The 25558-nt window shown below is 41.2% G+C and overlaps 1 protein-coding gene and 1 long non-coding RNA gene across 2 annotated transcripts in view; one reads left to right on the top strand and one right to left on the bottom strand.

Moving 5' to 3' along the window:
• The window catches only part of fibcd1 (fibrinogen C domain containing 1), a 41974-nt gene extending 33535 nt beyond the window's left edge, over nt 1–8439 (bottom strand). Inside the window, exon 1 of the mRNA XM_062959045.1 lies at nt 8030–8439. Within this exon, the coding sequence (XP_062815115.1) occupies nt 8030–8101 (72 nt within the window). The 5' untranslated portion in view covers nt 8102–8439. The remainder of the gene's footprint in view (nt 1–8029) is intronic.
• The window catches only part of LOC134292997 (uncharacterized), a 47622-nt gene extending 26959 nt beyond the window's left edge, over nt 1–20663 (top strand). The window contains exons 3-4 of the long non-coding RNA XR_010000066.1: nt 18351–18644; nt 20126–20663. This is a non-coding gene — a long non-coding RNA (uncharacterized LOC134292997). The remainder of the gene's footprint in view (nt 1–18350; nt 18645–20125) is intronic.
• The last annotated feature ends 4895 nt before the right edge of the window (nt 20664–25558 follow it).

Raw genomic sequence — 25558 nt, forward strand, 5'->3', positions numbered from 1 at the left:
CAGACTCAGCTTAGAGTCTCAGAGTAACGATTATTAATATTAATATTATTATTAACTCCCATTGGCACACATCAGATGTCACAGGGAAGCAGACTTCTCTCAGACTCAGCTCAGGGTCCCAGAGTAACTATTGTTATTAATATTAATATTATTATTAACTCCCATTGGCACACATCAGATGTCACAGGGAAGCAGACTTCTCTCAGACTCAGCTCAGGGTCCCAGAGTAACTATTGTTATTAATATTAATATTATTATTAACACCCATTGGAACACATCAGATGTCACGGGGAAGCAGACCTCTCTCAGACTCAGCTCAGGGTCCCAGAGTAACTATTGTTATTAATATTAATATTATTATTAACACCCATTGGCACACATCAGATGTCACGGGGAAGCAGACCTCTCTCAGACTCAGCTCAGGGTCCCAGAGTAACTATTGTTATTAATATTAATATTATTATTAACACCCATTGGAACACATCAGATGTCACGGGGAAGCAGACTTCTCTCAGACTCAGCTTAGGGTCCCAGAGTAACGATTGTTATTAATATTAATATTATTAACACCCATTGGAACACATCAGATGTCACAGGGAAGCAGACCTCTCTCAGACTCAGCTCAGGGTCCCAGAGTAACTATTGTTATTAATATTAATATTATTATTAACACCCATTGGCACACATCAGATGTCACGGGGAAGCAGACCTCTCTCAGACTCAGCTCAGGGTCCCAGAGTAACTATTGTTATTAATATTAATATTATTATTAACACCCATTGGCACACATCAGATGTCACGGGGAAGCAGACCTCTCTCAGACTCAGCTCAGGGTCCCAGAGTAACTATTGTTATTAATATTAATATTATTATTAACACCCATTGGCACGCATCAGATGTCACGGGGAAGCAGACCTCTCTCAGACTCAGCTCAGGGTCCCAGAGTAACTATTGTTATTAATATTAATATTATTAACACCCATTGGAACACATCAGATGTCACGGGGAAGCAGACCTCTCTCAGACTCAGCTCAGGGTCCCAGAGTAACTATTGTTATTAATATTAATATTATTAACACCCATTGGAACACATCAGATGTCATGGGGAAGCAGACCTCTCTCAGACTCAGCTCAGGGTCCCAGAGTAACTATTGTTATTAATATTAATATTATTATTAACACCCATTGGAACACATCAGATGTCACGGGGAAGCAGACCTCTCTCAGACTCAGCTCAGGGTCCCAGAGTAACTATTGTTATTAATATTAATATTGTTATTAACACCCATTGGAACACATCAGATGTCACGGGGAAGCAGACCTCTCTCAGACTCAGCTCAGGGTCCCAGAGTAACTATTGTTATTAATATTAATATTATTATTAACACCCATTGGAACACATCAGATGTCATGGGGAAGCAGACCTCTCTCAGACTCAGCTCAGGGTCCCAGAGTAACTATTGTTATTAATATTAATATTGTTATTAACACCCATTGGAACACATCAGATGTCACGGGGAAGCAGACCTCTCTCAGACTCAGCTCAGGGTCCCAGAGTAACTATTGTTATTAATATTAATATTATTAACACCCATTGGAACACATCAGATGTCATGGGGAAGCAGACCTCTCTCAGACTCAGCTCAGGGTCCCAGAGTAACTATTGTTATTAATATTAATATTATTATTAACACCCATTGGAACACATCAGATGTCACGGGGAAGCAGACCTCTCTCAGACTCAGCTCAGGGTCCCAGAGTAACTATTGTTATTAATATTAATATTGTTATTAACACCCATTGGAACACATCAGATGTCACGGGGAAGCAGACCTCTCTCAGACTCAGCTCAGGGTCCCAGAGTAACTATTGTTATTAATATTAATATTGTTATTAACACCCATTGGAACACATCAGATGTCACGGGGAAGCAGACCTCTCTCAGACTCAGCTCAGGGTCCCAGAGTAACTATTACTACTCTCAACCAATTCAACCTAGTTTGTGGAAGCCACAACAACGAGGTTTCTGGAGTAGAACAACTACCATATACACTTGAGCAGAAGTCCACCCGAATATAAGCTGAGGCACCTAATTTTATGTCCCCTGGGACAACGTCCTTCAGACAGCCAATTCTCTCATACCAGAAACAACGTGCAGTTTCTCAAGTCACTCCTGACATGAAAAATTATTATTATTATTATTATTATTATTATTATTATTATTATTATTATTATTTCGGCTCAAGGCGGGTCACAACAGCCAGATAAAAGTGTATATAAAAACATAGTTTACCATAAAAGCATATATTAAAACTTGGTTTTTAAATCCCCTTTCTCCAAGCCAGACCCAAGTTTAAATACTAGTTTTTTTGGGGGGCTATAGTTAAATACTAGCTGTGCCCGGCCACGCATTGCTGTGGCATAGTCTGGTGGTTAGGGATCCCCCTATTTAGGAAGCAGCCTGGCTTTGAAGCTATAAGGCTGTTCCATCATGGCAACATTTTTTAAAAGTGGTGTTAAGCTCCGCACACAGTTATGAGGACCTCTGGATAATGTAGTTGTTTCAGTTCCCCGGGGGACCTCTGCGCATGCGTAGTAAGCAAGGGGGTTTTTTCTGTTCTTTGGACTTTATTTTTCTTGGTTTTTTTTATTGAAAGACATAGATTGGATGACCATGTCTTTTGTGGCCAAATTTGGTGTGATTTGGTTCAGTGGTTTTGTTGTTTACTCCATGGTAAAAACACACATTACATTTTTATTTATATAGAAGACTGTTATTTGGACTTTATTTTTCTAGGTTTTTTAATTGAAAGACATAGATGGGATGACAATGTCTTTTGTGGCCTGTAGTTTTGTTGTTTTGCGGGTCGCCGTGATGCCATCACTCTTTTATATATATAGATATAGAAGATGTCGTTTCTCTACACCCCATTTCTCTAGAGATGATCTGAAGCTCATGCCCTCAACCTTTGCCTGTTTGGGGGCGAAGTCTCTGCTTGTAAACATCTTTCCTCCCAAACCTGACACGATCTGGGTTCTTTGAGTCCTTTTCTTTGGCATCGGAGGCGTCTCGATGCTTCTGGAGGGTTTTTCGAGGAGCCGCAATCCTCCTTCTCCGAAGCCAGGCTTTAAATCCCACGACGAGGAGGAGGAGGAGGATAAGAAGAAGGAGGCCTTGATCCCTTTCACGGCGTTCTCCTTCCATAATCCGGTCTGAGCCAAGGGCAGCTGCCACCTTCCTAATAACGTGGTTTTATCCCACATATGGCATTAAAAGTCCGGTGCTTTTGGAACGTCGGAAGCCGCGATGGCAAAGAAACAGATGTTTCTCCGAGTCGCAAAAGGAGACTCAACGTTGGCTAATGGAGAACACAGAAATGCTCAACCACTCCAACAACCACCATGTAGGACCGAGTAAACAACAAAACCACTGAACCAAACCACACCAAATTTGGCCACAAGAGACATAGTCATCCCATCTATGTCTTTCAAACGAAAAAACTTGGAAAATAAAGTCCAAATTAGAGAACGAGGAAGAGCCGTTTTCAACCCTGGTTGCCGGTCAGAAGGGTAGGCTCCGCCCCTTTAGGCTCCACCCACTTCGTCTCCTAGCAAATGGCACCGAAGTACAGCCAGGGTTCAGGCTTTGAGGCTGCAAGGCTATTCACTGCTATTCCACTTGGCCAACAAAGCATTCCCATCAGCCACAGCAATGCGTGGCCGGACACGGCTCGTCTATCTATATATATAAAAGAGTGATGGAATCCTGGCGACCGACAAAACAACAAAACTAAACACCCCACAACCTCGGAAATTGACAGCACAACCCCTCATCCACGCCTCTAGGTTGATACAACAAAAAGAAAAGAAAAATAAAGTCCTAATTAGAGGGAGAGGAAATATTGTTTTTATCCAATTGCTGCCAGTTAGAAGGCTAAGCTCCACCGACTTGGTCTCCTAGCAACCCACTCATCCATGCCTCTACGTTCATACAACAAAAAGAAAAGAAAAATAAAGTCCTAATTAGAGGGAGAGGAAAAATTGTTTTTATCCAATTGCTGCCAGTTAGAAGGCTAAGCTCTGCCCACTTGGTCTCCTAGCAACCCACTCATCCATGCCTCTACGTTCATACAACAAAAAGAAAAGAAATATAAAGTCCTAATTAGAGGGAGAGGAATAATTGTTTTGATCCAATTGCTGCCAGTTAGAAGGCTAAGCTCCGCCCACTTGGTCTCCTAGCAACCCACTCATCCATGCCTCTAGGTTCATACAACAAAAAGAAAAGAAAAAGAAAGTCCTAATTAGAGGGAGAGGAAAAATTGTTTTTATCCAATTGCTGCCAGTTAGAAGGCTAAGCTCTGCCCACTTGGTCTCCTAGCAACCCACTCAGCCCAGGGACAGGCAGAGTTAGGCCTCACTTAGGCCTCTTCCACACTGCCTATAAAATACAGACACCACCAGACAAGTGCAAAGGATCTTCATGTTGCGAGGCCATTTGGATGCCTTTTGGAGGCACAAACACAACATTTATAGTCGCACAACACACCCATGGGCTGCCTTCTAAAATAATGGATTTCGCCGCGTATTATTATTTGCATTTGAATTGCCTTTTTTGGGCCGTTTTGACAAAGAACTTGCTTCCAACCCGGCAAAACAATTTACCCATCGATTGATTTCAAAACCACAGCCTTCCACGCCGTTTTATATTCCCAGCCTCCCTGCAACAATATAGAGATATATTGCAATAAATAGCTATATGTAGAGAGAGAAAGATAGGGATAGAGAGAGATAAATAGATATATATAGAGAGAGAATTAGATATTGAGATCTATCGTGATAAATAGATACAGAGAGAGAGAGAGATAGGGATAGCGAGAGAGAAATAGATAGAGAGAGATATAGCTGTATATGGAAAATAATCTGTATATATATATAAATGTAATGTACGTTTGTAGGACCAAGTAAACAACAAAACCACTCGACCAAATCACACCAAATTTGGCCACAAAAGACGTAGTCATCCCATCTATGTCTTTCAATCAAAAAACCTGGAAAATAAAGTCCAAATTAGAGAACGAGGAAGAGCCGTTTTCAACCCTGGTTGCTAGTCGGAACTGTAGGCCCTGCCCCCTTTAGGCCCCGCCCACTTCATCTCCTAGCAACCCCCTCGGATGAATGTTACAATTTGCCATCTTGGTTTGCATTGCAAAGCCTTGCAGCATCAAAGCCTGGCTGCTTCCTCCCTGGGGGAATCCTTTGTCAGGAGGTGTTAGCTGGCCCTGATTGTTTCCTGTCTGGAATTCCTCTGTTTCGTTGAGCGTTGTTCTTTATTTAAACCTGCCCCCTTGTGCTGGCAGGACTGCTGACTTGAAGGTTGGATTGCCAATCTGAAGGTTGCCGGTTCGAATCCACAACCCGGGGAGAGTGCGGATGAGCTCCCTCTGTCAGCTCTCCCACAAGGATGGTAAAAATGCCAAAACATCTCCTGGGCAACGTCCTTGCAGACGGCCAATTCTCTCACACCAGAAGCGACTTGGGGTTTCTCAAGTTACTCCAAACATGGGAAAAAAGTATTTCCTCAGGCAGGAATCATCCAGGCATTGAAGCTGCGAGGCTTTTGAACGCTAACCAGCCCGAAAGACATACAACAACCCTGCTTACCGGGGCGATTAATAATAATAATAATAATAATAATAATAATAATAATAATAACAACAACAATAATAACAATAACACAAAATATATAAATAAATATATTAAATTTATAAATTTAATAAATAAAATAAAGTTATTATTATTTTTTATTATGACACAGCAAACAAGATAGATATGCTGGATTTCGTATCACAAAATCACAAGTCAAACACTTCCCAAGTGTCTAGGACTGTGGGATGTATTATTATTATTATTATTATTATTATTATTATTATTATTATTATTATTATGACACAGCAAACAAGATAGATATGCTGGATTTCGTATCACAAAATCACAAGTCCTAGACACTTGGGAAGTGTTTGACTTGTGATTGTGTGATACGAAATCCAGCATGTCTATCTTGTTTACTGTGTCATAAAATAATAATAATAATAATAATAATAATAATAATAATACAGTCCTAGACACTTGGGAAGTGTTTGACTTGTGATTTTGTGATACGAAATCCAGCATGTCCCTCTTGTTTGCTGTGTCATAAAATAATAATAATAATAATAATAATAATAATAATAATAATAATAATAATAATTTGTTGCCCCCCAATAGGTCCCAAGAGGAGTTCCTCATTCAGAGACCCTGTTCTCAATAGAGATAAGGAGTAGGTGGGCTCAAGACCTCTTTCTACTGCCCCCCCCCCCCAATACTGTCCTACTGTCTCATGTTCTGGAGGAAGGGTCCCATCTTCTCAATGGAGATCAGGAGAAGGTGGGCTCAAGAGCTCTCTCTCTGTTGCCCCCTCCCCAAGAGTGTCCTACGGTTCTATCTTCTCACTGGAGATAAGGAATAGATGGGGACGCCCTTTGTCACCCCCAATAGCCTCCCCCCAATAGTAGGACCCCCAATAGTGTCCCATCTTCTCAAGGAGTAGGTGGGCTCAAGATCTCTTTCTGTTGCCCCCTCCCCGGGAGTGTCCTACTGTCATGTTCTGGAGGTAGAGTCCCATCTTCTCAATGGAGATAAGAAGTAGGTGGGCTCAAGATATCTCTTTCAGTTGCCCCCTCCCCAAGAGTGTCCTGCTGTCATGTTCTGGAGGAGGGGTTCCATCTTCTCAATGGAGATAAGGAGTAGGTGGACTCAAGAGCTCTCTCTCTGTTGCCCCCTCCCCAAGAGTGTCCTACAGTCTCATCTTCTGGAGGTAGAGTCCCATCTTCTCAATGGAGATAAGAAGTAGGTGGGCTCAAGATCTCTTTCTGTTGCCCCCTCCCCAAGAGTGTCCTACTCTCTCATCTTCTGGAGCTTGGGTCCCATCTTCTCAATGGAGATAAGGAATGGATGGGGACCCCCATTGTCAACCCAATCGCCCCCCCCCCCAATCTTGTCCTACTGTCATGTTCTGGAGGTAGAGTCCCATCTTCTCAATGGAGATCAGGAGAAGGTGGGCTCAAGGTATCTCTCTCTGTGTCCCCCTCCCCAATCCTGTCCTAGGGTCCCACCTTCTCACTGGAGATCAGGAATAGGTGGGGACCCTTTTGTCGCCCCCAATAGTCCCCTCCCCAATCTTGTCCTACTGTCATCTTCTGGAGGTAGAGTCCCATCTTCTCAATGGAAAGAAGAAGTAGGTGGGCTCAAGATATCTCTTTCTGTTGCCCCCTCCCCAATCCTGTCCTACTGTCATCTTCTGGAGGTTGGGTCCCATCTTCTCAATGGAGATCAGGAATGGATGGGGATCCCCTTTGTCAACCCAATCGCCCCCCCCCCCACCCAAAATACTGTCCTACTGTCATGTTCTGGAGGTAGGATCCCACCTTCTCACTGGAGATCAGGAGAAGGTGGGCTCAAGGTATCTCTCTCTGTGTCCCCCTCCCCAATCCTGTCCTAGGGTCCCACCTTCTCACTGGAGATCAGGAGTGGATGGGGACCCTTTTGTCGCCCCCAATAGTCCCCTCCCCAATCTTGTCCTACTGTCATCTTCTGGAGGTTGGGTCCCATCTTCTCAATGGAGATAAGAAGTAGGTGGGCTCAAGATCTCTTTCTGTTGCCCCCTCCCCAAGAGTGTCCTACTCTCTCATCTTCTGGAGGTTGGGTCCCATCTTCTCAATGGAGATCAGGAATGGATGGGGACCCCCTTTGTCAACCCAATCGCCCCCCCCCCCCCCCCCACCCAAAATACTGTCCTACTGTCATGTTCTGGAGGTAGAGTCCCATCTTCTCAATGGAGATCAGGAGAAGGTGGGCTCAAGGTATCTCTCTCTGTGTCCCCCTCCCCAAGAGTGTCCTACTCTCTCATCTTCTGGAGATCAGGAGTGGATGGGGACCCCCAGTGTGCCCCCCCCGGGAGTGTCCCCCCCCCCCGAGCCCCCTCCGGACCCACCTGGGACTTCTCTTGGGGTCCGTCCTCCAGCGGAGCAGAGCCCCCCACGTTCTTCCAGCGCTCGTTGACCATCTTGGGGGGGCCGGAGGGTCTCCGGGGCCAGTGGGGACCCCCCTCCAGCCCTGCTTCTCTTCCTTCTTCTCCTCCTTCTTCTGCTGAGGCTCCTCTGGCAGTTTCTCCCCGGGAAGCTCAGGCAGGGAAAGAAGGAAGGAAGGAAGGGGGGGAGGAGACCCTCCGGAGAGGGAAGGAGGGGAGGGGAGGGGAGGGGCTGCTGGTGCCGGGGAGACCCTCCCTCCCTCCTTCTCTTCCTTTAGGAGCCTGGACAAGCTCCCACCACCTCCTCCTCTTCTTCTTTTCCTCCTTCCTTCTCTCTCTCTCTCTCTCTCTTCGCTTCTGCTTTCACTCAGGGGAGGAGGAGAAGAAAGGAGGGAGGGAGGGAGGAGAGGAGAAGGAGGAGAGCAAGGGGAGAAGAAGAGTAAGAACGGTAAGAATACTAATAGGCGAGCGGGAGAAGAGGGGGAAGGAAGGAAAAGAAGGAAAGAAGGAGAAGAGCAAGGGAAGAGGAGGAGGAGGAGGAGGAGGAGGAGGAGGAGGAAGAAGAAGAAGAAGAAGAAGATGATGATGATTAATACCGCAGGAGAAGATAGGGAAGGAAGGAAGGAAGGAAGAGAAGGAAAGAAGGAGAAGAGCAAGGGAAGAGGAGGAGGAGGAGGAGGAAGAAGAAGAAGAAGAAGAAGAAGAAGAAGAAGATGATGATGATTAATACCGCAGGAGAAGATAGGGAAGGAAGGAAGGAAGGAAGAGAAGGAAAGAAGGAGAAGAGCAAGGGAAGAGGAGGAGGAGGAGGAGGAAGAAGAAGAAGAAGAAGATGAAGAAGAAGAAGAAGAAGAAGAAGAAGAAGAAGAAGAAGATGATTAATACCGCAGGAGAAGATAGGGAAGGAAGGATGGAAGGAGAGAAGGGGAAGAGCAAGAGAAGAAGAAGAAGAAGAAGAAGAAGGAGGAGGAGGAGGAGGAGGAGGCAGGAGAAGATAGGGAGGGAAGGATGGAAGGAGAGAAGGGGAAGAGCAAGGGAAGAGGAGGAGGAGGAAGAAGAAGAAGAAGAAGAAGAAGAAGAAGAAGAAGAAGAAGAAGAAGAAGAAGATGATGATTAATACCGCAGGAGAAGATAGGGAAGGAAGGATGGAAGGAGAGAAGGGGAAGAGCAAGAGAAGAAGAAGAAGAAGAAGAAGGAGGAGGAGGAGGAGGAGGAGGAGGCAGGAGAAGATAGGGAGGGAAGGATGGAAGGAGAGAAGGGGAAGAGCAAGGGAAGAGGAGGAGGAGGAAGAAGAAGAAGAAGAAGAAGAAGAAGAAGAAGAAGAAGAAGAAGAGTAATACCGCAGGAGAAGAGAGGGAAGCAAGGAGAGAAGGGGAAGAGCAAGGGAAGAAGAAGAGGAGGAGGAGGAGGGAGTAATACCGCAGGAGAAGAAAGGGAGAGAAGGAAGAAAGGAAGGGAGAGAAGGAGAAGAGCAAGGGAAGAGGAAGAAGAAGAAGAAGAAGAAGACCGCTAATAAGTGAGAGGGAGAAGAGAGAGGGAAAGAAGGAAGGAGAGAAGGGGAAGAACAAGGGAAGAAGAAGAAGAAGAAGAAGAAGAAGAAGAAGAAGAAGGTTAATAAGTGAGAGAAAGAAGAGAGAGAGGGAAGGAAGGAAGGAGAGCAGTATAGCGAGAGATTTCCATAGGGGAGAGGAGGAGAAGGAGGAGAGAAGGGGAAGAGCAAGGGAAGAAGAATAGTAAGAACAATAAGACTACTAATAAGTGAGCTGGAGAAGCGAGGGAGGGAAGGAAGGAAGGAAGGAGAGAAGTATAGCGAGAGATTTCCATTGGGGAGAGAAGGAGAAGGAGGAGAGAAGGGGAAGAGCAAGGGAAGAAGCCTTGCTCCCTAAGGGAATCTTTGGTCAGCTTCAATAGTACAGAGTAGCATCGCTGCTTCAAAGCCTGGCCGCCTTCTACCAAGGTTAATCCTTTGTCGGTCCGGTTGAATTGCACTGAATAGCCTTGCAGCTGAAAAGCCTGGCTGCTTTCTACATATGGGCATGGAGTTTTCTTTTTTTTCTTTGATGGTCACTCCTTGGGACATGGTTGGTTTTGTGGCCAAATTTGGTGGCATTGGGTCCAGTGGTTTTGTTGTTAACTCGGCCCTAATTATTACATTTTTATATAGATGACTAGCTGTGCCCGGCCACGTGTTGCTGTGGCTTATAGGAGTGCTTTGTTGTGAGTGGAATAGCAGTGAATAGCCTTGCAGCCTCAAAAGCCTGAACCCTGGCTGAGGGGGTTGCTAGGAGATGAAGTGGGCGGGGCTTAAATGGGGCGGGGCCTACCCTTCTGACCGGCAACCAGGGTTGGAAACGGCTCTTCCTCATTCTCTAATTTTTGTTTGAAAGATATAGATGGGATGACTATGTCTTTTGTGGCCAAATTTGGTGTGATTGGGTTCAGTGGTTTTGTTGTTTACTCAGTCCTACAAACATACATTACATTTTTATATATATAGATTTGCAGAGACTTGCAAACATTTACATTTTTTATATATATATAGATAGATAGATAGATTGAGTGATTGATTAAGGGGTCACAGTCTTCTATTTAAATAATACATATAAAGGTATTTTCAATGAAGAACATGCCCAATGAAGTACTAGAAAGGAAATTTGGAAAAATCTTGTTTTATGTAACAAAAGCAGCTTGAATACTATACGATAGATATTGGAAAACTTCAGAGGTACCTCCCTTAGAAGAATGGGAAAAATACATTACAGATTTATTATTATTATTATTATTATTATTATTATTATTATTATTATTTTATTACGACACAGCAAACAAGATAGATATGCTGGATTTTGTATTATTATTATTATTATTATTATTACATGTATTATTTGACTCTATTATTATTAAAAGGATCCATAAGCACGTTTACATTGAAGAAGATGAGAATAATGATTTGATCAGAGTTGGACAGTCTTGTCTTAAATTTGAGCTTGATGTAAATATTCAAAAACGTTTAACCTACTGATGCCTCAGTTAATGTAATTTTATTAGTATCTATTTTTATTCCTGAAATTTACCACCCTCAGCTTATACTGGAGTCAATGTTTTCCCAGTTTTTTGGTGGTAAAATTAGGTGCCTCGGCTTATATTCGGGTTGGCCTATACTAGAGTATATACGGTAATTAGTCTGTTATATGTTAATATGCTTTAAAGTGTTGGTAATCTTGTTATGTGCTTTGGGCTTAGTCACATATGTAAGCCAGACAATCTCTCACCAGCTCCTGACTTATTATTATTATTATTATTATTATCCCACTGTGAGAGCAAAGCTAGAAGCTATTTAACTACATCAGAAAGAGAATGCCTCCGTATAAAGAAGGCCTAGTGTGAGGAAGCCTCAGTGTGAAAAAGGCCTCCTGTGTGAGAAGGCCTGGTGTGTAAACTTCATGTGTGAAGCTCCAGTGTGAAGGGTGCTGTGTGTAAAGCTCCTGTGTAATTTCCTTGTAAGAGGAGGCTCTGTGAGAGCGAAGCTAGAAGCTGTTTAACTGCATCAGGAAGAGAATGCCTCCGTATGAAGAAGGCCTGGTGTGTAAACTTAGTGTGTGAAGCTCCAGTGTGAAGGGTGCTGTGTGTAAAGCTCCTTGTGAGAGGAGGCTCTGTGAGAGCGAAGCTAGAAGCTGTTTAACTGCATCAGAACGAGAATGCCTCTGTATGAAGAAGGCCTGGTGTGTAAACTTAGTGTGTGAAGCTCCAGTGTGAAGGGCGCTGTGTGTAAAGCTCCTGTATACGTTCCTTGTGAGAGGAGGCTCTGTGAGAGCGAAGCTGGAAGCTGTTTAACTGCATCAGAAAGAGAATGCTTCCGTATGAAGAAGGCCTAGTGTGAGGAAGCCTCAGTGTGAGATAGGCCTCTGTGTGAGATGGCCTGGTGTGTAAACTTCATGTGTGAAGCTCCAGTGCGAAGGATGCTGTGTGTAAAGCTCCTGTATAAGTTCCTTGTGAGAGGAGGCTCTGTGAGAGCGAAGCTAGAAGCTGTTTAACTGCATCAGAAAGAGAATGCCTCCGTATGAAGAAGGCCTGGTGTGTAAACTTTGTGTGTGAAACTCCAGTGTGAAGGGTGCTGTGTGTAAAGCTCCTTGGGAGAGGCGGCTCTGTGAGAGCGAAGCTAGAAGCTGTTTAACTGCATCAGAACGAGAATGCCTCCGTATGAAGAAGGTCTGGTGTGTAAACTTTGTGTGTGAAGCTCCAGTGTGAAGGGTGCTGTGTGTAAAGCTCTTTGTGAGAGGAGGCTCTGTGAGAGCGAAGCTGTTTATCTACATGCGAAAGAAGCCCAAGCGTGAAAACTTAAGAAGGAAGTATAAGAAAGAGATAACATTGGTCTGTGGCTACTGGTGCTTTTTATCACTTGTGAAGTTTGGTGGCGAAGACATTTTTGGGGTTTTAGGGTTTTGAAAACGCAGCTGCACATAAGATTCGAGGGCGCCTTGGGCTCGTTTCCGACCGGGCCCGACTCCTTGCGCGACCCGGCCTTCGACTTCGCTTCGACGGTGAAATTGGCCATTAAAAATACATTCGTCTGGGCTCCGTCTTGGCAAATCCGTCGCGGGAGTGATTCAGCGGAGATGTCACTTTGCGGCACCCGGAACGCGGCTGGAGTCGGTCCAAGACCGGCGACTCATTTCGTGCAGCGAGCGGCCGTTTAATTTCGCATCGAACACCGCTTGACATCCAGCCAAATATACTAAAAGAAAAGCAAGAGAGAAAAGAGAATAATAATAATAATAATAATACGGAGTGGAAAGCTTGGGTTTGGGGGAGTCTCCTCTCTGATTTTCTCGTCTCTCAAATACTAGATATGATGGTTATATTGGATTGGATTTTGTGCTCCTTAAAACATCTGCTTTGCAGGAAGACACAACCCGAACCCTCCCGACAGATATCCATAAAAACCTCCTCTTGGATGTAGACAGACACATCATTATAATAGAATAACAACAACAGCAATAACAAGAACAACAATGATGATGTTACCTATGTCTGTAGACAGATACATCATTGTGATGGAATAATAATAGTAATAATAACAACAGTAATAATAATGTTAGCAAACATTTCCTATGTCTGTAGACGGAAGCATCGTTGTAATGGAATAATAATAATAATAATGATGATGATGATGATGATGATGTTAGCAAACATTTCCTATGTCTGTAGACGGAAGCATCGTTGTAATGGAATAATAATAATAATAATAATAATAATAATAATAATAATAATAATAATAATGATGATGATGTTAGCAAACATTTCCTATGTCTGTAGACGGAAGCATCGTTGTAATGGAATAATAATAATAATAATAATAATAATAATAATAATAATAATGATGATGATGATGATGATGTTAGCAAACATTTCCTATGTCTGTAGACGGAAGCATCGTTGTAATGGAATAATAATGATGATGATGATGATGATGATGATGATGATGACGATGTTAGCAAACATTTCCTATGTCTGTAGACAGACACATCATTATAATGGAATAACAACAACAACAACAACAATGATGTCTGTAGACACATGATTGTAATGGAATAATAATAATAATAATAATAATAATAATAATAATAATAATAATAATAATAATAATAATTTTAATAAGCATTTCCTATGTCTGTAGACAGAGATATCATTGTGATGGAATAATAATAATAATAATAATAATAATAATAATAATAATAATGTTAGCAAACATTTCCTATGTCTGTAGACAGACACATCATTATAATGGAATAACAACAGCAACAACAACAACGATGATGTTACCTATGTCTGAGACAGACATATCATTGTAATGGAATAATAATAATAATAATAATAATAATAATAATAATAATAATAATGTTAACAAACATTTCCTATGTCTGTAGACAGACACATCATTGTAATGGAATAATAATAATAATAATAATAATAATAATATAGTTCATAATTATAACCCCATGTAACACGTTTTTTGTTCCTAGTTTGGGATCTGATACTTTGTTCTGGTTTTTAGGATGGTCGCAACAACAACAACAACAACAACATCATCATCAACAACAACAACAACACATGTATTACCCATCCTGAATTCCTATTTGTAGGAGCATTTCTTGTTCAGACGGTGCTCCCGATAGGCCAAAATAGTTCAGGACCTTGGAAAGCTCCATCCGCTCTCATTCACTTTCTGCAACTGGAAGGGATTTCTGATTCAAACATGCTGGATAAATATTTTCTAACTCTAGATTTGGTCTTTATCAGTCATTGATGTGGGTGGCTGTGGCATAGATAAGAACATACATACATACAAACATTGACTTTATATATATATATATATTAGACATGTCCAAAAAATCATTTTGAATCGTATATCGGAATTATTTCGGATTGTTCTCGCTTTTTGATACGCATTCCGAGACATTGTCTCACAGCGTAACTAGCAATGTAATTCGAACCATTGTTGGCCCATTCTCTAATTGTCTCTTAATGTTTTGTTATTCCCCCCCTCCCCCAATTTTTTTAACGTGTTTTTAAATATATATTTTTAAATTTTTGGGTTTCTGCAACCTACCTTGAATGGGAGCTTAGCTGGTTCTTTCTCTTAGCAAGGGAATTTCTAGTTTTCAAAGTATCTTTGCACAACTTGTAAGGGCATTGCAAATTTGATGAGGATAGCTCAAGAAATGAGGGTGGGAGAGCCCTGTAAAAGTCCCCCCCCCCCGGTTCCTTTTTTTTTTTTGGCGATTGCGCATGCGCGTCCGCCATTTTAGAAACATTTAGAATCATTACAAATTTTCGGAAATATCCTAAATTTTTGGGTGAAAAAAATCGGAAATACTTTCTATATCGAAGCGCCAGCACCCCCTACTTTAGAAACGAGAATTGAAACATTTTTTTTCATCAATCGGACATGCCTAATATATATATATAGACTAGCTGTGCCCAGCCACGCGTTGCTGTGGCAAAGTGGTGGTGGTATTGGTTAAAAGTTGTTGTGGAATTTTTATTTGACGTTATTTGTATTTTTTTAATTAATTTTATTGTAACTTATCTTTTTTATTTATTATATTTTATTATTTTGTTGTATTATTTTTAGTGATTTTGTTATAGCATTTGATTGTATTAATTTTTTAGTGTTTTTAATTATTTTTATTGTATTATTTGTATTTATTTTATTTTTTTATTCTTTTATTAACACTGGGCAGAGTGGGCTGCTAGGAGACCAAGTGGGTGGAGCTTAGCCTTCTAAGTGGCAGCAATTGGATAAAAGCAATTATTCCTCTCTCTCTAATTAGGACTTTATTTTTCTTTTCTTTTTGTTGTATCAACCTAGAGGCGTGGATGATGGGTCGTGTTGTCAAATTTCGAGGTTGGGGGGCCTGTAGTTTTGTTGTTTTGTGGGTCGCCGTGATGCCATCACTCATTTATATATATAGATAGATAGATCTTTTTTCCAAAAAGACGTGGCTTGCAACGGTGGGATTTGTAGTTCCGCTCTCTTAAGAGCCAGACTCGCTCCAAATCCAAATGGGAATCGTTTCAAAAGACGGCGAAACGCCATCCCTCTCTTGCCTGTTTTTGGGTCCATATCTTATTTTGACGCCGCAAAGTTCGTCAGCGGGTGTTCATAATCGTAAACTCATTCGCGGCTTTCGGCAGGAAACAAATGGCTTTGGGCGCGGAGCTAACGGCGCTTGCTTTATGATCCCGGAGCCTAATCTCGGCCTAAGTGCTCGCGGCGCGAAATGTACGGCCGCGTCATCGGAATTTGGTAAATGGAAATGCGTTGCAGATTCCGGGAGGGGTTGGCTTGCGAAGACAGTCTGTTTACATTTGCAGGAATAGATGGAACTCGGTATTTTCGCTTCTTCTTCTCCTTCTTATCACTCACAATTGCATCTTGTTCACTTCAGCCAAGGCTTTTCAGGGTCCAGAAATGAGGTCAGACTAGATGACCTCTAGGATCACCCCCAACTCTTAAGTTTATTTGGATTCTTGGAATATTTCCATATCATTTTGCTCAAGGGTGCAAATATAGGAGAGCCAAGCCTTCTTATGTATCTGTTGCTTAGATCTTTTGTCATGGCATCTTCCTCCATTGCAGAATGGGACTAGACTAGATGACCTCTCACAATCCCATATCATAGAAATGAATGGGGTTGGGTTGGATGACCTTTAGGGCCCTCTTCCCACTCTAGGCTTATTTACAGTCTTGGGATTATATTTTTCCTATCATTTGTAGATTTCAGCGCATATATAGGATCCAAACCTTGCTATAATGTTATAATGTTGTTATTTTATTCTGTTTTTATTCTGCATTTTTATGTAATTGACATTTTAGCCGCCCGGAGTTCCCTAGGGGAGATGGAGGCAGGGGGATACAAATATAAAATTATTATTATTATTATTATTATTATTATTATTATTATTATTATTAACACAAAGACAAGAGTATGACACAGCACACAAGATGTCTATGCTGGATTTCGCATCACAAAATCACAAGTCGAACACTTCCCAAGTGTCTATAGGATTGTGTGATGTATGTAATAATAATAATAATAATAATAATAATAATAATAATATAATAAAGCAATGTATTATTATTATTATTATTATTATTATTATTATGAAACAAAGACATAGTATGACAAACGAGATGTCTATGTTGGATTTTGCATCACAAAATCACAAGTCGAGCACTTACCAAACATTTAGGACTGTGTGATATATTATTATTGTTATTATTATTATTATGACACAGCAAACAAGATAGACATGCTGGATTTCGTATCACAAAATCACAAGTCGAACACTTCCCAAGCGTCTAGGACTGTGTGATCTATTATTATTATTATTATTATTATTATTATTATTATTATTATTATTATGACACAGCAAACAAGATAGACATGCTGGATTTCGTATCACAAAATCACAAGTCGAACACTTCCCAAGTGTCTAGGACTGTGTGAAACTCCTCAGAGCACAGCAGACAAAGAATCAGTACAAGAAAACTGCACTACAAACTAGAGCTGACAGCTGGCACAACAATTATTACTATTATTGTATGACACAGCAAACAAGATAGATATGCTGGATTTCCTATCACAAAATCACAAGTCGAACACTTCCCAAGTGTCTAGGACTGTGTGATGTATTATTATTATTATTATTATTATTATTATTATTATTATTATTATTATTATTATTCTTGTATGACACAGCAAACAAGATAGACATGCTGGGTTTCGTATCACAGAATCACAAGTCGAACACTTCCCAAGTGTCTAGGACTGTGTGATGTATTATTATTATTATTATTATTATTATTATTATTATTATTATTATTATGACACAGCAAACAAGATAGATATGCTGGATTTCCTATCACAAAATCACAAGTCGAACACTTCCCAAGTGTCTAGGACTGTGTGATGTATTATTATTATTATTATTATTATTATTATTATTATTATTATTATTATTCTTGTATGACACAGCAAACAAGATAGACATGCTGGGTTTCGTATCACAGAATCACAAGTCGAACACTTCCCAAGTGTCTAGGACTGTGTGATGTATTATTATTATTATTATTATTATTATTATTATTATTATTATTATTATGACACAGCAAACAAGATAGATATGCTGGATTTCCTATCACAAAATCACAAGTCGAACACTTCCCAAGTGTCTAGGACTGTGTGATGTATTATTATTATTATTATTATTATTATTATTATTATTATTATTATTATTCTTGTATGACACAGCAAACAAGATAGACATGCTGGGTTTCGTATCACAGAATCACAAGTCGAACACTTCCCAAGTGTCTAGGACTGTGTGATGTATTATTATTATTATTATTATTATTATTATTATTATTATTATGACACAGCAAACAAGATAGATATGCTGGATTTCCTATCACAAAATCACAAGTCGAACACTTCCCAAGTGTCTAGGACTGTGTGAAACTCCTCAAAGCACAGCAGACAAAGAATCAGTACAAGAAAACTGCACTACAAACTAGAGCTGACAGCTGGCACAACAATTATTATTACTACTATTATTATTATTTGTTGCCTGTCCCTTCCCATGGCTTGAGTTCCAATTGCATTCTATTATTATTATTATTATTATTATTATTATTATTATTATTATTTATCTCTAAACTTTCGGGATCCTACGTATGCACGAGTGTAACTTAAACCTCACCTCGTCCTCGTTTTTTTAGGGAGAAGGAGTCATTTTCTCCGCCGAGAGCGTTGTCAGAAACTTAACAGCCTGCTTTGCATCCTCTGCGCAGAGGCCCGTCTGCTATTAGAGCCTCCAACCTGCTATTAGAGCCTCCAAACGGCATCGCCGGGCATCACGATCATATTAATAACGAAAAGGGCAGCGTTTGCAGAGATCGGGGCCAAGGAGCCGCGTGAGGCTCATTCCGAACAGAACAGGAAAGGAAGAAAATACACGACCAACAACACACACGTCTCTTTTGTTCCACGTCCAGAATCTGGAAGAAGCTTGGGTTTGTACAACCTTGTTTTACTACTCCTTCCCTTGTTGTTTTGTTTTGCAGAATATATACTAGCTTTGCCCGGCCACGTGTTGCTGTGCCTTATGGGAACCATTTGTTGGCCAGGTGGAATAGCAGTGAATAGCCTTGCAGCCTCAAAGCCTGGCCGTTTTCTTCTTATGGGGATCCTTGTTTGGTGAGCTGGAATGCAACAGAATAGCCTTGCCGCTTGCAAGCCTGGCTGATTTCTCCCTTGCGGAATCCTTGGTTGGCCAGGTCGAATAGCAATGAATAGTCTCGGCGCGGCAAGTATGAATGCTGCAATTAGCCACCTTGATTAGCATTGAATGGCCTTGCCGCTTCAAAGCCTGCCTGCTGCCTTCCTTTGTTGGGAAGTATTAGCTGGCCCTGATTGTTTCCTTTCTAGAATTCCCAATTTCCCTGCGATCAGAGTGTTGCTCTTTATTGACTGTCCTGGTTTTAGAGCTTATATTGTTCTGTATTATTATACCGCAGTAATTATTATATTTTATAATCTTTTATCATCTGCTTAGAACTGGATTATATGAGGCCCCTTCTACACAGCTGTATAAAATCCACACTGAACTGGATTATATGTCAGTGTGGACTCAAGATAATCCAGTTCAAAGCAGATAATATAAGATTCTAAATGGGTTATATAGCTGTGTGGAAGGGCCTTGAGTCTACACTGCCATATAATCCAGTTAAAATCAGATAATCTGTATTTTATAGGCAGTGTGAAAGAGGCCTAAGTGAGGCCTAACTCTGCCTGTCCCCTGGGCTGAGTGGGTTGCTAGGAGACCAAGTGGGCGGAGCTTAGCCTTCTAACTGGCAGCAATTGGATAAAAACAATTCTTCCTCTCCCTCTAATTAGGACTTTATTTTTCTTTCCTTTTTGTTGTATGAACGTAGAGGCATGGATGAGGGGTTGTGCTGCCAAGTTTAGTGTTTCTGGGATGTGTTGTTTTGTTGTTTTGTGCTAGGCCGAAATTTCATTACCCTTTTATATATATAGATATAGATAATAATAATAATAATAATAATAATAATAATAATAATAATAATAGCCAACAGAGTGATTTTGTTTGCTAGGCCGAAATTTCATTACCCTTATATATATATAGATATAGATAATAATAATAATAATAATAATAATAATAATAATAATAATATAGATAATAATAATAATAATAATAATAATAATAATAGTCAACAGAGTGATCTTGTTTGCTGAGGACACATCTTGTTATGTATCTAATAATAATAATGTCTCGCTGTGTTCATTCTACAAAATTAGGTTATGGGCCTTGTCGTGGCGCAGCTCCCGCGATCCCATAGTATTGAACCGTGGCAATTAACGTGGCCTCGGACTGCGTTGCTTCTCCAGTGTAAATACTTCCAAAGACCCCGGTGGTTTTTCCTCCCCCGTGGCTTTCTTTTCATGCCTTTCTTTCTCTCTCTTTCTTTTCCAGCCACGGAAGAATATTGATCGCAACGCCTCGTAATCCATTGTTTCTGTGAAAAATCTGGCTTTGAAGCGTGGCATCTGCATGAGTCCTCCCTGCGTGATTTCCATTGGAAAACAAAAGAGAGAGCGAAAGGACGAAGAGTTTGGTTTGCCTTGTTGTTCCTGCAGTGTTGACGTTCCGCCTCGTGGAACTACAACTCCCAGGGTCCCCTAACAATGAACTGTGGCAGTTCAAGTGGGGTCAAAGCGCATTAATTCTCCGGTGCGGATGCAAATGACGATGGATGCAGTTCCTTGGGAGCCGTTCTTCCTCCGCCAGATTTATTTATTTATCCCGGCCGGTTCTGCTTTTGCGCTTTCAATTAAGCTGCGGAATTAATCTTGTACAACACACTCGGTCGTCATTGCCGTCGTTGTCGTTCCTCTCGCTAAAAAAATTCCAATTTGCATGAGGACGACTAATTACTTTTGACATCTGCCTCCAATAACCACAGATGAGGGATCGCGGGTTCGAACCGGGAAAATAAATCCATGCTATGGGATCCTGGGAGTTATAGTTTGCTACGTTTGCTAAGGTTAAACCACTGAGCTGCTGAACTTGCTGGCGGTTCAAATCCGGGGAGCAAGGTGAGCTCCCACTGTTAGCCCCAGCTTCTGCCAACCTAGCAGTTCGAACATATGCAAATGTGAGTAGATCAATAGGTACTGCAAGTAGATAAACTTTCACACCGAAAGGTCGGCGGTTCGAATCCGGGGAGCGATATGAGCTCCCGCTGTTAGCCCCAGCTTCTGCCAATCTAGCAGTTCGAAAACATACAAATGTGAGTAGATCAATAGGTACTCCAAGTAGCTGAACTTGTTGACCTAGCAGTTGGAAAACACGCAAATCTGAGTAGATCAATAGGTACTGCAAGTAGCTGAACTTGTTGACCTAGCAGTTGGAAAACATGCAAATCTGAGGAGATCAATAGGTACTGCAAGTAGCTGAACTTGCACACCGAAAGGTCGGCGGTTGGAATCTGGGGAGCGAGGTGAGCTCCCGCTGATAGCCCCAGCTTCTGCCAACTTACCAGTTGGAAAATATGCAAATATAAGTAGATCAATAGGTACTGCAAGTAGCTGAACTTGCACACCGAAAGGTCGGCGGTTCGAATCCGGGAAGCGAGATGAGCTCCCGCTGATAGCCCCAGCTTCTGCCAACTTAGCAGTTCGAAAACATGCAAATGTGAGTAGATCAATAGGTACTGCAAGTAGCTGAACTTGCACACCGAAAGGTCAGCGATTCGAATTCAGGGAGTGGGGTGAGCTCCCATTGATAGCCCCAGCTTCTGCCAACCTAGCAGTTTGAAAACATGCGAACCCACCTGGAGACGATCCCTCCTCTTTAATTCAAAGCAGGCCGATTTGCATAAACCCGAACGTACTGGGAAGGTGAGCCGTAATAATTAGCGTGGATGTTCCTCCTCTGAAGTGTAATGTATGCAAAGTGCCTCCAATGCCGGGGAAGGGTAATCACGTCTGCGGAGAGGCATTACGCTCTAAATGCCAAATATTATTGTTACCGAGCGTATTGTGGGAGGGATCTAGCCTCCTCTTTGATAGAAGTGACTCGTTGTAAATAACGAGCCACTTACGTTGTACGAATGCATTGCACGTTGATGGCAGTCGAGGGCATCCGCTCACTCTATTTTCAGTGCGATGACATCCGTCTACACTGGGGAATGAAGGCAGTTTGACATGACTTGAACCGCCGAGGCCTAGTGCTGTTGATCCTCCGAGGGAGAGAAGAGCAGCCGGACGTGGATCCATCTTGCCTCCATCAAGTCTCTTTGCGGAGAGATAAAGAAGGTACGAAACATAATGATAATAATAATAATAATAAAAATGCCCTGGCAGAATATATAAAGCAAAGTGAAGAACCTGCTTTGATTGAAGTCAAAAATCAGAAACTCCTCAAAGCACAGCAGACAAAAAACCAGTACAAGAAAACCGCACTACAAACTAGAGCTGACAGCTGGCACAACAAAACATTTTGTGATACGAAATCCAGCATTACACATTATATATATATATGTCCTTGAAAAGGGCAAGATTGCAAGAGGATTATGGGAATCCTCTCAGCCCAGCCTCAATGTTTGTACAGTGCTTTGCGAAAGCAAACTCAGAATATTGCAGCGACAATTGCAAACTTTACCACTATCGCGTCGCCTTTTGGGCCCCGCAAATGGTGTTCTTTTGAAAATTATATATATACATCCAACTGATTTTGTGGGTGAAATGAGAGATCAATAATGGGAATATTTCTCCCCTCCCGCTTCTTTCTTTGCCATTTTTTTCAACTTGAAAAGAAACGTCCGCGGATCGATGGGCTTTCCATTTCCATCGGTAGAAAAATAAAAAGTTTCTTTCACAAACAAGCGGCGGGAGCAACAAAAAACACCCTTTACTACTCTTGGTTAAAAGTACCAAGAGTAAGCCTCCCTCTCCCTTTTTCCAACTGAAAGCTTTTGTCTGAACGCCGGAGACGTGACATTTTCTTCGCGTGGCGTAAAACCTCCAAAAAACAAGAAAACCGCACTACAAACTAGAGCTGACAGCTGGCACAGCAAAACACTTTGTGATACGAAATCCAGCATATCTATCTTGTTTGCTGTGTCATAATAAAATAATAATAATGATGATAATAATAATAATAATAATAATAATAATAATAATAATAATAATAATAGGTTCGGAAGTTGCATTACAAATGCCATTGATCTGCACTTTGAAGGAGAGAAGAGACATGACATTTTCTTCGCGTGCCGTAAAACCTCCAAAAAACAAGAAAACCGCACTACAAACTAGAGCTGACAGCAAAACATTTTGTGATACGAAATCCAGCATATCTATCTTGTTTGCTGTGTCATAAAATAATAACAATAATAATAATAATAATAATAATAATAATAATAATAATAATAATAAGTTCAGAAGTTTCAGTACAAGAAAACCACACTACAAACTAGAGCTGACAGCTGGCACAACAAAACATTTTGTGATACGAAATCCAGCATATCTATCTTGTTTGCTGTGTCATAATAAAATAATAATAATAGGTTCGGAAGTTGCATTACAAATGCCATTGATCTGCACTTTGAAGGAGAGAAGAGACGTGACATTTTCTTCGCGTGCCGTAAATCCTCCAAAATGCGGTTTTGAATGGCATCAAAGGGCCCAACATCTCCTGGTTTTTCTTGGTTCTGCTTTTACGTGACCTCGGGAATGTTGCATGAGAAAACCAGCCCCAGGTCTTTGGGATATCTAGTTTACCTAGGCCAGGTCCCCACTCACTGAAGTCTCCTTTTTTCCTCTTTTTCTCTCTCTGGTGCCTGCCAGAGCACTAACCCCTGGCCATGACTTATTGGGAAGCCTGGCTTGTTAAAGGTACTTTAGAAAACTATGTCTCTCATGTATATAATTTGCCCTAAACGCTCCATGTTTTTTCCCTGTTTTGCCTATATGTTGTGTTAACCTAATAATAATAATAATAATAATAATAATAATAATAATAATAGGTTCAGAAGTTGCAGTACAAGAAAACCGCACTACAAACTAGAGCTGACAGCTGGCACAACAAACATTTTGTGATACGAAATCCAGCATATCTATGTTGTTTGCTGTGTCATAATAAAATAATAATAATAATAATAATAATAATAATAATAATAATAATAATAATAATAGGTTCGGAAGTTGCATTACAAATGCCATTGATCGGCACTTTGAAGGAGAGGAGAGACATGACATTTTCTTCGCGTGCCGTAAAACCTCCAAAATGCGGTTTCGAATGGCAATACAGTTATATATTACAATTATATATTTTTGTTATTTAAACTATATTTATTGCGAAATTATGGTGTTTTTTTTCTCCAAGTGACACACCACCCAAGTCATATTAGGTTTTTTGGTGAATTTTGACACACCGAGTGCAAAAGGTTGCCCATCATTGTCTTAGTCTGTTTGGAGCACTACAGATCCCTTCGTTCTCTTTTTTGAATTTGGGAAGGGAAGGGAGAAGAAAGCAACCATTTTGAGCCCATCAGTGGATTGCAGGATGAAGCTGGGTCGCCTCCGGTGACCCCCAGAAGCCCCTTGAAGGGAATTAGGGAGCGAGCCCAGCTGGGTGACAGAAGGGACACAGCAGGGCTGGCCTTTGGGGTTAGGACACCGGAGGGACAGCTGGTTCCTTCTTATTCTGGGTTTGAGACAACACATTGCTGCAGCTCCTTGAAGGTTTTCAAGCAAAAGGCTGGATGGCCATCTGTCGGGAGGGTTCGGTCAATTGGCTTCATGCATTTGATTTTCCAGTTAACACACATATAGTATCTTTGCAAACCATAACATCCTTCACCCAGTGCCTGGTAACGTGTGCGAATTGCAACCGCAATGCAATATTTCAGTCTGATGATGAAGGGGGATTTGGGTTTATGCAGGCTGACCAAAGAAATGTTGATGAAGGCCCTGAATTGTCAGAGAGTCCGCAGGCTAGCAGCGATATTGTGATATTGTGATACGAAATCCAGCGTATCTAGCTCGTTTGCTGTATCAGACTATGCCGTTGTGTCAATAATAATAATAATAATAATAATGTGTGTGTGTGTATATTAGGCATGTCCGATCGATGAAAAAAATGTTTCAATTCTCGTTTCTAAAGTAGGGGGCGCTGGCGCTTCGATATAGAAAGTATTTCCGATTTTTTTCACCCCAAAATTTCGGATATTTCCGAAAATTCGTAATGATTCTAAATGTTTCTAAAATGGCGGACGCGCATGCGCAATCGCTACACACCGGGCTTGTATGGCAATCTTCCATGTGGACGCAGAGGACGTTAGCCCCCGCCTTTGTGTCCATCGTGGAAGCTTCTGATTGGCCGGGGAGCAGCAGCCATGTTAGGCTGCGCTAAGCTCCCATTCAAGGTAGGTTGAAGAAATGAAATAAAAAATTTAAAATATTTTTTAAAATATATTTAACAAAAAAAAAATTGGGGAAAAATATTAACGAAACATTAAGAGACAATTAGAGAATGGGCCAACAATGGTTCGAATTACATTGCTGGTTGCGCTGTGAAAGAGTGTCTCGAAATGCGTATCAAAAAGCGAGAACAATCCGAAATAATTCCGATATACGATTCAAAACGATTTTTTGGACATGTCTAATATATATATATATATATATATATATATATATATATATACACACACACACTGTATATGTAATGTGTGGTTTTACTATGGAGTAAACAACAAAACCACTGAACCACAAAAGACGTAGTCATCCAAAATATGTCTTTCAATCAAAAAAACCTACACGCTTGGGAAATGTTTGACTTGTGATTTTGTGATACGAAATCCAGCATATAGATCTCGTTTGCTGTGTCAGACTATGTCGTTGTGTC

Source organism: Anolis carolinensis, unplaced genomic scaffold, assembly GCF_035594765.1.
Source record: "Anolis carolinensis isolate JA03-04 unplaced genomic scaffold, rAnoCar3.1.pri scaffold_7, whole genome shotgun sequence".
Taxonomy (NCBI): Eukaryota; Metazoa; Chordata; class Lepidosauria; order Squamata; family Dactyloidae; genus Anolis; species Anolis carolinensis.